This window comes from Marmota flaviventris, chromosome 18 (assembly GCF_047511675.1).
Source record: "Marmota flaviventris isolate mMarFla1 chromosome 18, mMarFla1.hap1, whole genome shotgun sequence".
NCBI lineage: Eukaryota > Metazoa > Chordata > Mammalia > Rodentia > Sciuridae > Marmota > Marmota flaviventris.
This window is the reverse complement of record NC_092515.1, coordinates 1,992,837-2,005,817: the sequence shown is the minus strand read 5'-3', so window position 1 is coordinate 2,005,817 and position 12,981 is coordinate 1,992,837. Positions and strand designations below refer to the sequence as shown.

General features: G+C 59.0%; 1 protein-coding gene and 1 long non-coding RNA gene across 3 annotated transcripts in view; one reads left to right on the top strand and one right to left on the bottom strand.

The window, feature by feature from the left end:
• LOC139702688 (uncharacterized) overlaps positions 1 to 12,087 on the top strand; it is a 28,142-nt gene extending 16,055 nt beyond the window's left edge. Inside the window, exons 2-3 of the long non-coding RNA XR_011705255.1 lie at positions 11,857 to 11,922; positions 12,014 to 12,087. This is a non-coding gene — a long non-coding RNA (uncharacterized lncRNA). The remainder of the gene's footprint in view (positions 1 to 11,856; positions 11,923 to 12,013) is intronic.
• Znf579 (zinc finger protein 579) lies at positions 9,032 to 12,540 on the bottom strand. 2 transcript variants are annotated; one of them, XM_071604426.1, is made up of 2 exons: positions 12,437 to 12,540; positions 9,032 to 11,101 (listed from the first exon to the last, which is right to left on the bottom strand). In XM_071604426.1, the coding sequence occupies exon 2, from the start codon at positions 11,097 to 11,099 to the stop codon at positions 9,435 to 9,437; it is 1,665 nt and encodes a 554-aa protein (XP_071460527.1). In that variant the 5' UTR covers positions 11,100 to 11,101; positions 12,437 to 12,540; the 3' UTR covers positions 9,032 to 9,434. The 2 variants fall into 2 exon arrangements, with proteins under 2 accessions (XP_071460527.1, XP_071460526.1); XM_071604425.1 differs by having other exon boundaries at positions 9,032 to 11,144; positions 12,437 to 12,538.
• Positions 12,541 to 12,981: the final 441 nt, after the last annotated feature.

Genomic DNA, 12,981 nt, shown 5'->3' with positions numbered 1-12,981 from the left:
AACAGGGATGCTTGCACATGTGTCACCGGCCGACAGGGAAACTCGGTGTTAATAGATGCCTATCTGCTTCTAACTCTGGAGAGCAGTCCTCAGGGACTCCGAGCAGCACCACACCAGGCTCCACAGCGAACCCTGTGATCCCAGCTTCTCAGGAGCCTGAGGCAGGAGGGTCTCAAATTCAAGGCCCCTCTGGGCAACTTAGCCAGACCCTGACTCAAAAGTAAAAGTAAAAAAGGGCTCAGGTGCAGAACACTCTGGGCTCAGACCCCATGCGCCCCCCTTTCTCAGTTCCTCTGTTTCAAGGACTCACAAACCTGCCCTCAAGGGGTCACTGGGCTGAGGTCTCAGCTGAAGGCTGGGGAGAGGATCTGCACCCAGCTCACCCAGTGCTTGTGGCTGGACTCAGTGTCCCCTGGGTGGGACTGTTGGCTAGCGCTGCCTGCAGCTCTGCCAGGTGGGCTCCCCAGGGCGCAGCAACTGGTTCCTCAGAGAGGAAAGTGGGGAGAGATGGCCAGCCAGACAGGAGGCGTCTTCCTCGCCCACTGCTGACAAGGACACCCTTGCTCTCCCTGATCTTTCTATCAGAAGGCGTAAACCTGGGCCCTTTGAGGGGTGGGGATTCACCGGGAGGGTGCCCCAGGAGGCAGGGGCTAGCTTGGGCTGTGGTCACTGTTCCTATTGGGACAGGCACCCATGTTAACAGGCAAGAGCCCCCAGACCCTCTCTGCTACTCCCTCCCTTTGTGAACTTGAACAAGTCTCCAGACCTTTCTGAACCTCCGATTCCTCCTCGGGAACACGGGGGTGGGATAGGACTGTCCTCTTTGCGCTCACTGATGTGTGCACTGAGGATGTGGTGCTGGGACCGGGAGTGTGCACTGAGGATGTGGTGCTGGCGTTCCAGGGGGGTGGCGGTCGACCACCCCTGAGTCAACTAGACCCCATGACAAATGGGAAGAAAACGGCGAAGAAAGTGGTTTCAGACAGACAAGGAAAGAGGCCAGATAACTAATTCAGGTGAACTAGCAGTGCTTTTCCTGAGCACCTACTGCGTGCCAGACATGGAGGCCAGCTGAGGTCGGCACCCGCACACTGCACATGCAGCCGGAGGTAAGACACACTGAAGTCCAATCCTCAGCACCTCAAAATGCGGCCCACGGTCCAGTCGTGCTGGAGTGGAGGGGCTCCCAATCGCCTGTGGCAGGTGTCCCCAAGGAAGGCCACATGGAGTCAGTGGTACAACGCGGGTAGAGCGCCAACGGGTGCCAAGGCCTGGGGCAAGGCCGGGAGGGCCCTTGATCTCCCCCATCCTCCAGGACCGGGAGATAGTTTATTCATGTTGTTTTAAGCCCCGGGTTTATGGGACCAGGTCACAACAGCCCTGGGAAACAAACAGGTGCAGAGACTCCGGCAATCAAGAAGAATCCCCTCCCTCCAGGTCCACATGTGGGCCCGCTTAGTGCCCCGTCTCCAAAGTGCAGCTTGGAGAGGGAGGCTGCCGTGCAGACCCCTCCCAGGCCTGTCCACGTGGCATCCAGGAGGGGAAGTCATGTGGGTCGCACCAGCCCTGATGGGGCTCAGGGTGCAGTGAGAGGGCTCTGTGTGTGCGGTCTTTGGAGGCGGGGAGTGGGAGGGAGAGACAGAGACGCGCTGCCTGGCCTCAGGGGCCATCGCCAGGAGAGACACAGTGGGCTTGCGTTCACTGTCTGTGCGGCAGCCTGCGGTTGTGGACCAGGTGTCCGGAGGCCTGGTGGGGCTCTCTGCTCCAGGTCTCACAAGTCTGGAATCGAGGTGCCCCTGGGCGGGGCTGTGACTCAGTTCCCCTGGTGGGGGCACAGAGGTTTCGGGTTCCTGCCACCCTGTCCCTTGCCGGCTGGGGCCACGACCTGCCTTTGGCTTGAGGAGGCTGCCTGTGTTCCTGGCCGTCGGGTGACTTCCACCTTCAAGGCCGCAAGGAGAACCTCCCCTGAGTGGGATCCCCTTGGCTTCAGGAAGAGCCTTGTTCCTTTTAAGGGTTCCTCCGATTAGGCCAGGCCCACCGAGGGCCATCATCTGCCTACCCTGAAGTCAGCTGATTAGGAACCTTAAATCCACCTGCAACATCCCTCCACAGCTGTGCCTAGGAAAGCATCAGATGGAATAACTGAGAGCAAGGACCCCGGGGTCGCCTTGGATCCAGAGGGAGGTGGGGTGTAGGAGAGGGGCACACAAGGCTTCCTGCAGGGAATCTACAGGGAGAACAGAAAGGAAGGGCCGGAGTCGCTCCAGGCCAAGAGAACGGCTTGGCCAAGGCGGACACAAGGGAGGCGCTGTGCCAGGAGCCCACAGAGCCGCGGAGAACACCCAAGGTAGAAACAGCGGGAGCGCCTGGCACGGCCAGTGGGCAGGACCTTAGATTAGCCGCGGGCCGACCCGATGACCGGGTCCTGGAAGTCCAGGCAGCCCAGCTCCTCCGCCCTCTCCTCCCTCTCTCCCTGACCACCCCGTGTCCCGTGGCCTGGTGGGCTGCTGCCCTCTCCCTGGCTTCCAGCCCCCGTCCACCACGCCCCCTTCTCTCCTTCCGCAAAGGCCCCGCGGAGGGAGCGGGCGGCGGGCGCTGGGCAGGCGGGAGGCGCCTCTGACCCGCAGCAAATATTTACGGAGCGGGGTCTGCCCGGCACGGGCTGGGCGTGGCGAGATAAGCGCAGGGACTGGGCGGGGCCGGGGGCGCATTCCGCAGGAAGGCCTGCCGGTCCCCCGGGTGCAGGGCCGCACGTGGAAAGTGGGGTACCCGGCTCGGCTCTCGCTCCGTCCACCCGCACCCGGCCCCTCCTCCAGCCCAGCCGAGGCCACATCTCCCTTCTCTGGGGACCAGCTCCTGCTTCCTGGCTCCAAGCTGTTCCGGTTAGCAGCTGGGGCGAACACAGGTGGGACCGGACGGCCAGCAAAGCACAGACACCCCCAGCCGGCCACGCCCCTGCGAAGGGATGGCCCAGCACAGACCCGGGAGGAGGGGGCATGCCGCCTCCCGGTGACCCCAGAGACTGATCAGGAGCACCGAAGGTTCGAGGCCAACCTCTGCCTCTTGCAAACCCGGCTGGGGATGTGGCTCGTGGTAGAGCACCCCGGGCTCGATTTCCGACACACACGAAAGAATTTCCTAGATAGCTCCTCCTCCAGAAGGTCAGCTGAAGCCTTCCGAGAGAGGCGGACTTCGCGATGCAGAGCCCCTCCAGTGGCCCGGTCAGGGGCGACAAGTCACGTGGGCAACTCCTGGCCTGCCTGGCGGTGGTGGACTCGGTGACAAGGGCCTTTGAGACTCTTCCCCCCAAGGCTCCTCAAAACCACCCAGGCCATCCCTGGTCAGCTGGGGACAGAGCAGGCTCAGCTTGAGGCCCTGGGTGTGATGCCCAGCACCCAAGCCCACAGGAGATGGAGGGGCCCAGTGGGGAAGCCATGTGACTTCCTGGGTGGCATCCTGGGCCACTGAGGGACATTTGTGACATCCCAATAGAGGGTCGTTTCCTTAATAGTAATGTGCCCGCCTTCCTCTCTCTCTCTCTCTCTCTCTCTCTCTCCCCCCCTCCCCCCTCTCTCCCCCCCTCCCCCCTCTCTCCCCCCCTCCCCCCTCTCTCCCCCCCTCCCCCCTCTCTCCCCCCCTCCCCTCTCTCCCCTCCCCCCTCTCTCCCCCCTCCCCCCCCTCTCTCTCTTTCATTTTCCAAGTCCTTTATTTCACTTTTTTTTTATGTGGTGCTGAGGATCGAACCCAGTGCCTCCTGTGTGCTAGGCGAGGACTCTACCACTGAGCCACCACCCCAGCCCCTCTTGGATTCTTTATTTTTATATTTACTTATTTATTTTTAGTTGTCGATGGACACATACCTTTATCTTATTTATTCATTTTTATGTGGTGCTGAGGATCGCACCCAGTGCCTCACACATGCCAGGCAGGTGCTCTCCCATTGAGCCACAACCCTAGCCCCAGGTTCTTGATCTTGACAGATATACTAGGGCCGGTAATGGCAGATGATGATATTTGGTTGAGGGGTCAAAGGGAATCTAGAATCACTGCAAATTCTCTATAAATCTCAAAGTTTCTAAGATTTTTTTAAAAAAGGTTATTAAAAAGGAAAACCAGGCTTATGAGTACCTCTGTCCAGCTCACAACCATCATTCAAGCAGAAGGCAGAATCTATTAAGTCAGGAGAGGAATTTGTGCTATAAATTGCATTCATAAAAATTCATTAAATGTAATTTTTCTGTATTTATTTTTGTGGTACTAGGGATTGAAGCCAGCGATGTTTTACCATTGAGCTGAATCCCCAGCCCTTTTTATTTTTTTACTTTGAGACAGGGTCTCACTAAGTTGCCCAGGCTGTCCTTGAACTTGCAATTCTCCTGCCTCAGCCTCCCAAGTCACTGGGGTTCCAGCTGTGCACCACCATGGCTGGCTGTATTTAAAATGTGCTGAGGACAAGAAGCTCAGGTATCCGATATCTTGTTATTATGTGCATGTTCAAATGTTTGGAGTGAATTGATACTTGCAAACTGCTTTGAAATGATTTCTTTTTAAAGGGATGTATACGGAGGTGGGGGTTGGGGCTTAGTGCTTGCCTAGCACACATGAGGCACTGGGTTTGATCTTCAGCACTGCATTAAAAAATTTAAAAATGAAATAAAGGTATTGTGTCCATCTACAACAAAAGAAAAATAAATTTTTAAGGATGCATGAGAATCCTGTCACTTCTGTTCAGTTTTGATGTGAACCTAACACTTCTCTGAAAAATAAAGTTTACTGAGTAAAAAAATATGATGGATGGATGAATAGATGGGTGGATGATGAATTGATGCATGGGTAGATGAAAGGATGGATGATGGATGGATGATAGATGCATGATGGGTAGATAGATGAATTGATGATGGATGGATGGATGGATGATAGTAGATGGAAGGATGGATGATGAATGGATGATGGATGGATGGATGGATGATGGATGGATGGATTGATAGATGATGGATGGATGGATGATGGATACATGGAAAGGTGGATGATAGATGGATATAGATGCATGGTGGATAGATGGATGAATGGATGATGGATGGATGGATGGATGATGGTAGATGGAAGGATGGATGATGGATGATGGAGGAATGATGGATAGATGGATGATGGATGGATGATGGGTAGATGGATGAATGGATGATGGATGGATGGATGAGTGATGGATGAATGATGGATGGATGGATGATGGTAGATGGAAAGATGGATGATGGATGATAGTAGATGAGTGGATGGATGATGGATAGATGAATGCATGATGGATAGATGAATGCATGATGGATAGGTGAATGGATGCATAGACAGATTCATTAAATAGAAAATATAATAAAATGCTAATTTTAGACTCTGGGGGTTAGTATATGATTGTTTTCTATTTTCAATTTTTATGGTCTCACAGTGACATGACAAAAAGAAAGTCAAATCCTTCCAGCGTCTGGGTGAACCTCTCTGATGTTCCTCACCTCACTTTGAGTGGAAGACGGTCCTTCTGAGCCCCTACCTGATCTGCTGCCCCTGCGGCCCCTGCCCCCCTCCTCACACTCTCCTTCTCCGTCCCTTCACACTGGCCTCTGTGCCCCGTGAGCAGCCAGTCTGACTCTTCCTCAGAAGTTTGCCCCAGCTATGCACTCCCTGGGGACACATCCTCATTTCCCATGGCTCTGTCCTCCGGCTCCTGCTTCCACGGCCTGTGATTCCTGTGCCCCTGGCCTGCATCATCTTTCCCCATTGCATCTAGCCCCTACTAAGACGCTGTATCATTTACTTGATCGCTGTCTTCTTTCCTTTTTCCCTCTTTTTCTTTTTTGGTACTGGGATTGCACCTGGGGGTGCTCCACTACTGAGCCACATTTCTAGCCACTTTTTTTTTTTTTTTTTTGAGACAGAGCCTGGCTAAGATGCTGAGGCTGGCCTTGAATTTGTGATTCTCTTGCCTCAGCCTCCCGATTTGCAGGGATCACAGGTGTGGCCACTGCCCACCACTGACCCTCTCCTCCCCCTAGAATGGAAGCCCCAGAGAAGGAGGTATTTGTGTTTCATTAACTGAAGGATAAGCAGCACCTAGGCTGGTGCCCAGCACACAGTAGGGGCTCAATAAAGACTTTGGGAGAGTGATGAGTGGGCAGGATGGGGATGAATCCTTGTGTAAGGGTCTGGAGCTGCAGCGCCCAGGGTCCCACTGGCCTTGCTGCTTCCTGCCTTGGCTAAGCCAGTTCGCGTCTCTGTTCCCGAGTTTCCTTCTCAGGAAATGGTCCCTGTGGGAAACCCCCACGATCACCAGGGAGGCTGTAGATAGTACAGTCACTTTGGAGAGCAACCTGGCACTTTCTCGAAAGGTAAACTGCGGACTTCTCATTCAGCCTCGTGATTCTGCCCAAGAGAAATGAAAGTAAGCGTCCACACACAGACGTGTCCGCACATGTTTAGAGCAGTGCTCCTCCGCAGCCCAGGAGCAGAAACAGCCCCACACCCGCTGGCCGAGGAGGGTCAACGGCATGGTCTGTCGGCACACAGAACATGACTGAGCCGGAGGAAGGGATGAAGGTCTGAAATTCACACCCTGGAAGGGCCTTGGAGGCGTTGTGCTGGGTCAAAGAGCAGGCGCCAAGCCACCATCTACAAATCCACTGTCTCAGATGTCCAGAGTAGGCAAAGTTGAGGGACAGTGGGTCGGGGCTGCTGGGTAGAGGTGGGGCGAGAGGGACTTCCATGGGCGGAGAGCTGTTTGGGGGGTGTCAATATGCTCTAAAACTGGATTGTGGCACTGGTTAAATTTATTAAAAATCAGTGAGTGAAACGTGAAGTGGGTGAATTCTGAGGCCTGGAAGTGACATTGCATTAAGCTGTTCAAGAGACAAAGCAGAGACGTGTATGAAAGGACAGAGCCCTCCCCGGCGCCCTGTCCCCCCGCCGTCGTGAGGGGTAAGTGAGCCCACTTCTGCGGCCCACAAGACGCGTGCCCGGACTTCACCAGCCAACGTGCCGAGGTCCCGAGTGAACATGCTGGGTGACAGGGCTCAGAGCACAGGCTCCGAAGGGCCCAAGCGCCACTGCTGGGACCTCTGTGTGCTCAGCCGTGGCTTTGCCACTTGCTGGTCTGTCCCAGGGTTCTGGGTCCAGGTTCCCACCTGCATGGGGGAGCTGGACTCCTTCTTGGTCCTTTTCTCCCCGAGCTACGTGGTTTGCTCTGGGCGTGTTCCTCTCTGGGGGCAGTGTTTGAGGGGAAGGTGGGCCCACCAGAGAGCAGGAGTGGGCCCTCAGGGCCAGGAAGGGACGAAATGGGACCTGAGTGGGGTTGTGTGGGAGCCGATGCGGAGGGTTTCGTGGACCTGGGTTTGAATCCTCACAGCTGTGAGGTCTGGGCAAGGGCCTTCCCGGGCAGTCACCATCTCTGGCAAGTGGGGAGGTCGCAAATGTCCTGGGGCCCCCATGGTTCACATCCACCTGGAAGGGTCACGAGGAAGCCAACAGCTCTTCCTGCACGTGCCGGGCATCGTGTCCAGCCCTTTCCACCAAGTAGCCCATTTAATGCAAGGGTCCCTTGCCGTCGGCATGACTGAAGCAGTACAGATGACATTTGCCTCAAGCCTCAACTTGTCCCTTCTGAAAGTGACCTATGATCTCTTCCCCTGACTTTGTGCTGACCACGGGGCTAGCCTCAGAAGGTAGTCACTAAACAGTGGCCTGCATTGACATATGGTGACTGGGAGCCCAGGAGGTTCCAAGGAGGGAGTGGATTTGATGTAACAAATCCCTCCATTTCTCCAGCACTGAGGGGTAGAGACAACTCTCGAAGACCTGGTTCTCTAGGGAACCAGCCTTGTTTGATTACCCTAATTTATTTGTGCCTGATTATCACCACTGTCCTGAGCTGAACTGTCAGGCCCACAGAGACAGGCACCCAGGTGGTCTCACCCAACACTGAATGCTAATGCCAACCACTGGCTCCCACACAGTGGTGATCAACAGACCCTGCTCTGAGGCTTAGCCAAGATGGGCGACAGGCCAGCTGTTCTAGGGCTCACCAGGGAAACCAGCTTCCCTGCAGAACCTCAGTTAGTCCCCCTGGACAGTGGGGACAGTCTGGCCTTTTCTTGCAGGTAGGAAGACACCTAAAGTAGTGATGCTGCTATCATTTGCCCAGGGCTCGAGACAGCCTTGGAAGGGGGAGGGGCAGGATGCCAGCAGAAGGCTGACTGGCAGGTACCCTCCCCTCCACTCCAGGGTCTAATACCTGAGTCAATTCTAAACATCCCACCCACCCCTGAGAGTATTTTCTTCAACATGTCAAACCTGCCCGCCTCACAGCCTGGCCCTGGCTGTCCCTCCGCGCCCGGCTCCTTCCAGACAGTGCCTTCTCACATCTGGTTCCTTCCATCTTAATTCAGGCCAACCACCACCTCCCCAGAGAGGCCCCACCTTCCAGTGCCCTCCACAGTGACCTTCAGCGGACCTCATCAATACCGACACCATGATGCATACGGATTACCTAGAGCAGTGCTGTCCGCTACAACTCTTCACAATGATGGGATATTCTAGATCTGTGCTGTACAATATGGCAGCCACCAGCTATATTTGGTGAGGAACTGAACTTTTAATTATATTTCATTTGAATTAAACTTACTTATTCTAAATTTAACTAAAATAGTACCCATTACTAGACACCCTATTGGACAGCAAAGGTCTAGAACATTCCAGCACCACAAAAAAGTCTAGTGGGCAGAGCAGCCCTGGGACTCCAGCTCTTCAAAGAAGGGGACTTAGCTCCTTCCTCCTCAGTTCCTGCCGGGCTCAGCACGGGTCTGGCGCAGAGGAAACGTAGGGCAAGCTTGGCTGCAAGAGGAGTGCAAGGACCCACAGGGCTACCATATTGGTGGTCCATGGTGCTGCACCCCTGCTTCTTCTCAGGCCAAGGTGCTTGGGCACAGGGTCTCTCCTGCTCAGAACCCAAGCACACCCCACCCCCACCTGCACACACAGCCTCACTCCTGGGTTTCACGAACTCACATTTATTCACAGACAGAGGAACAGGGACAGACCTTTGATCACTGGAAACCCCCAGGGTCTGGCAGTTCCAAAGAGGTGATGGTGTCCAGTGTATGTCACAGGGAACAGGCAGGCTGGGGCAAACCCACCAGTCTGAGTCCCTCTGGCCAAATGTCCTCCGCCTCCTTTTCCAAGTCGTTCTGCCTTAAGACATGGGTCGGGGCGATCGGTTCCTAACCGGCATCAGGGGTCTAGGGATGGGCAATGGGGACGGTGGGTGGCCCAGGGCCTCCTCTCCTTAGTGTCAAGGGCTTGGGGCAGGGTAGACAGGAGGTGCCTCTCCTTCAACTTCCCTCCTCCATACTGCGAACCCAGAGCTCGAACGGAGGGGCGGAGGGTGGGTACGAGGGTCAGGAGGCCAGGCCCCCCAGGCCGCGCAGATGCGCTTTGCTGTCTACCTCTTCTTCCTCCATCTCAAAGGCCGAGTGGTCTTGGCTGTCGAAACAGGAGGCGCTGAGGAAGACGGGGGGAGCGGGAGGGGACCGGGGTGGGGTCCCGGGGGAGGGTGGCTCTTCCTTGATGTGTGAGAGGGGCAGAGGGAGCCCTTCCGCATCCTGCTCAGGTGGCTGGGGCGAAGGCGCGGCCTGGGCCTGGAGCGCCTGCAGCGCTGCCGCCCTCTCCAGCTCTGCGCGGTGGCAGCGCTGGTGGCGAAGGAGGCTGTAGGCTCGCGAGAAGCGCCGTGGGCAGCGGGGGCACGGGTGCGGGGCCGGGCCGCCAGCGTGGACCTGCGCGTGGCGGGCCAGGTCCGCCAGCCGCTTGAACTCCCGCTGGCAACGCACGCACTGGAAGGGGCGCGCCCCCGAGTGGGTCACACCGTGCTGCCGCAGGTGTGCCCGGCGTCGGAAACCTTTGCCGCACTCGGGACACCAGAAGCGGGGCTCCCCCGCTGGGGGCCGGGCTGGGGCGGTGTCTCCTCCGTTCTGCCCGCCTTCTCCCCCTTCGGGGGCACCCCCGCACTCGGCCCCGTCGCCCCCCTCGGGCCCTTTCCCTGAGTTCCGTCCACCTGAGGCCTTGTCGTCCTTCTTGCCCGCCCCGGGCAGCGGGGCCAGCAGGCTGAGCGCTCCGTGGACGCGGCGGTGCTGGCGGAGGTAGGAGGCGAGGCGGAAGGCTAGGCCGCAGTCTGGGCACACAAAAGGGCGGTCCGTGGAGTGGACCAGCCGGTGGCGCGACAGGGACCAGGGCCTGGCGAAGGCCTTGAGGCAGATGGAGCACTGGTGTCGCTTGGGGCGTGGCGGGGGCCCCCCTTCACCCTCCTGTTCGCCCTCGGGGCGCAGACACGGGTGCGCTTTGAGCTCGCCCTTGGTGGCAAAGGCTTCGCGGCAGCGGAGGCACAGCAGCGTCCAGTCGGCCTGGAGCAGGACCTGCTTCTCCTCCTGCCGCCCGGCCGCCAGCGCCAACTCGGCTCTCAGCTCGGCTGCCCCAGCCTCGGCCTCCTCCGCCTCCGCCTCCCGGGGCTCGACGCTCTCGGGGGCGGCCAGTGGGGCTGGATCCCCGGCAGGCCACGACTCCGGCCACGCTGTCTCCTCCTCCGCGGCCCCGGCCACTGCAGTGGCTGGCTGCTCCGCGCCCTCCTCCTGAGGGCTCCAGCTGGACTCGGCCGCCTCCTTGGCTGCCCTCTCCATGGCCAGCTCAACCTCGCCGCCCGCGTGCTCCTGGGCCAGGTGGCGCCTGAGCTGGGCGGGCTCCGGGAAGGTGCGAGGGCAGGCGGCGCAGCGCAGCGGGGGCTGGGGCCCGTGGCCTCGCAGGTGGCGGGAGAGATGGGCAGGCCTGCGGAAGGCCTTCGGGCACAGGGGACAGGCGTGGGGACGGAGGCCTGAGTGGCTCAGCCGGTGCCGGGAGAGGTAGTAAGGGAAGCGGAAGAGGCGGCCACATGTGGGGCAGGGCAGGGGCGCCCGAGGGGCTCCAGCGCCTCCCCTGCCACGACCACGACCCCGGCCCCGGCCCCGGCCTCGGCCCCGGCCCCGGCCACGGTGTGGTGGGCTGCCCTGGGCAGGTGGAGGGGGCTGCGGATCCATGTCTGTGGGGAAAAAGGGGAGAGGCGGGCAGAGGTGAAGGGAGGTCTGTGGGGTGTGGCAGAGAGGGGCAGCCACAGAGACAGGCAAAGGCGGGACAGCGGGTCAGCGCTCACCCAGGGAGACGGGAGGGACGGAGGAGGAAGGCAGGAAGGTGGGCAGAGGTGAGAGATGGGCAGACAGACCCAGATCAGAAGCAGAGATGGGACAGAGACAGGAAAATCAGAAACAAGAGGAGCAAAGAAGCACAAATGGAGAGAGCATCCAGGAGAGGGAAAGGGAAAGGGAAAGGGAGAGGTTTAGAGACCCAGGGGCAGAAAGTGCAAGCAGACCAGGCCAGTGGGAGGGTCGAGGCAGGGACCGAAGGGACAACGGGAGACAGGAGAGGAGACAGAGAGTCAGCCAGCTGCTTTTGCTCAAGGGCCCTACGGTGGGATTTTGGGGAGAGGCCAGAAACTAGCCCCCAAGGGGCCAAAATGGAGGGGGTGGGATTTCAAGTCTTGAGGCCCAGGAAATGGAGTGTCTGCACCCAGAGGCAGGGGCTTGCAGACGCCAGGGAATTGGAGAGCTCAGACTCCCAGTCTGAGGGCAGAGGGCTGGGGCTGGACCCCTGAATCTGAGGGAGGAGGCTGGGGGCTGGACCCTGGGTCTGGGGGAGGGGGTTGGGGTCTGGACCCTGGGTCTGAGGGAGGAGGCTGGGGGCTGGACCCTGGGTCTGGGGGAGGGGGTTGGGGTCTGGACCCTGGGTCTGAGGGAGGAGGCTGTAATCTGGACCCCTGGGTCTGAAGGAGGAGGCTGGGCCTGGACCCCTGGGTCTGAAGCTGAGGTCTGGACCCTGGGTCTGAAGGAGGAGGCTGGGCCTGGACCCCGGGGTCTGAAGGAGGAGGCTGGGCCTGGACCCTGGGTCTGAAGCTGAGGTCTGGACTTCTGGGTCTGGGGGAGGAAGGACCTGGGGTCTGGACTTCTGGGTGTGGACTGGATGGGATGGGGGGTCTAACCGCCTGGTAGGTAGGACACAGAGTTCCGGGATCCAGGTGGAGGAGGGGGTTGGGGGAGGGGGTCGGGCTCGAGAGCAAGGGGAGGAGGGGTCTGGGAGCCTGGATGCTGGAGATCCCCAGGGAGGAGGAGGCTGAGGGCCCGACCCTGGACCGGTCGACGGGTCCGGGGGGCGGAGGCTGCCGCGACACGGGCCCTAGGTCCCGGAGGGGGCGATCCGCTCAGGGCCCAGCCTGCGGCTCCCCGCAAGCATGATCTGCAGAATTGGGCGGCGGGTGGCGGCCTTGCGGGTTTCTCAGCCCGGGGCCTGGGGCTTGCTCTGGCTGCTGGGCGCCGGGTCTTACCTCCGCCTCCTTCGCTCCTTTCTTCCTTCCCCGCGGCCGGCCGAACGCGGACGGTGGTGGCGGGGAGGGAGGGGGCCGAGCGTGGTGGGGGGTGGAGGAGGAGGCTGGGCTCGGTGTCACCGCCTAAGCCTTCCCCCCGGAAACTCGGCCTTTGGTCGGAGCCTGGAAGAGGAAAGACTGTCTGGGAAGCCGGAAGCGGAGGACCGGGGACCGGGAGCCGGGAGGCAGGGCAGCTGTGGCTCCTGGGACCTGTGCGGGGGAGACGGCCGCTAGGAGACGGAGGGGGCTTCGGGCCCGGGAGGCTGAATGCAGCCATCCCCCACTCCCCAGCAGATGCACGTATTCATTCATTCTTTCAACAAATACTCATTGATCAAGCCCTGTCTGTGCCAGGCACTGTGCTGGGCCAGAGGGCAGGTGGGGGAGGGTGTTGAATGCAGCGACAGTCTTCAGAAAGTACTGGCATGCTGGATTTGAACCTGGCTCCAGCCTTCCTTTGGCAGTCTGGGCAAGCGAATCTATTCTCCAGGCCTCGTTTCCTTCTC

Coding starts and splice junctions, on each gene's coding strand:
- Znf579 (XM_071604426.1), bottom strand. CDS start 11,099: ATGGATCCGCAGCCCCCTCCACCTGCCCAGGGCAGCCCACCACACCGT.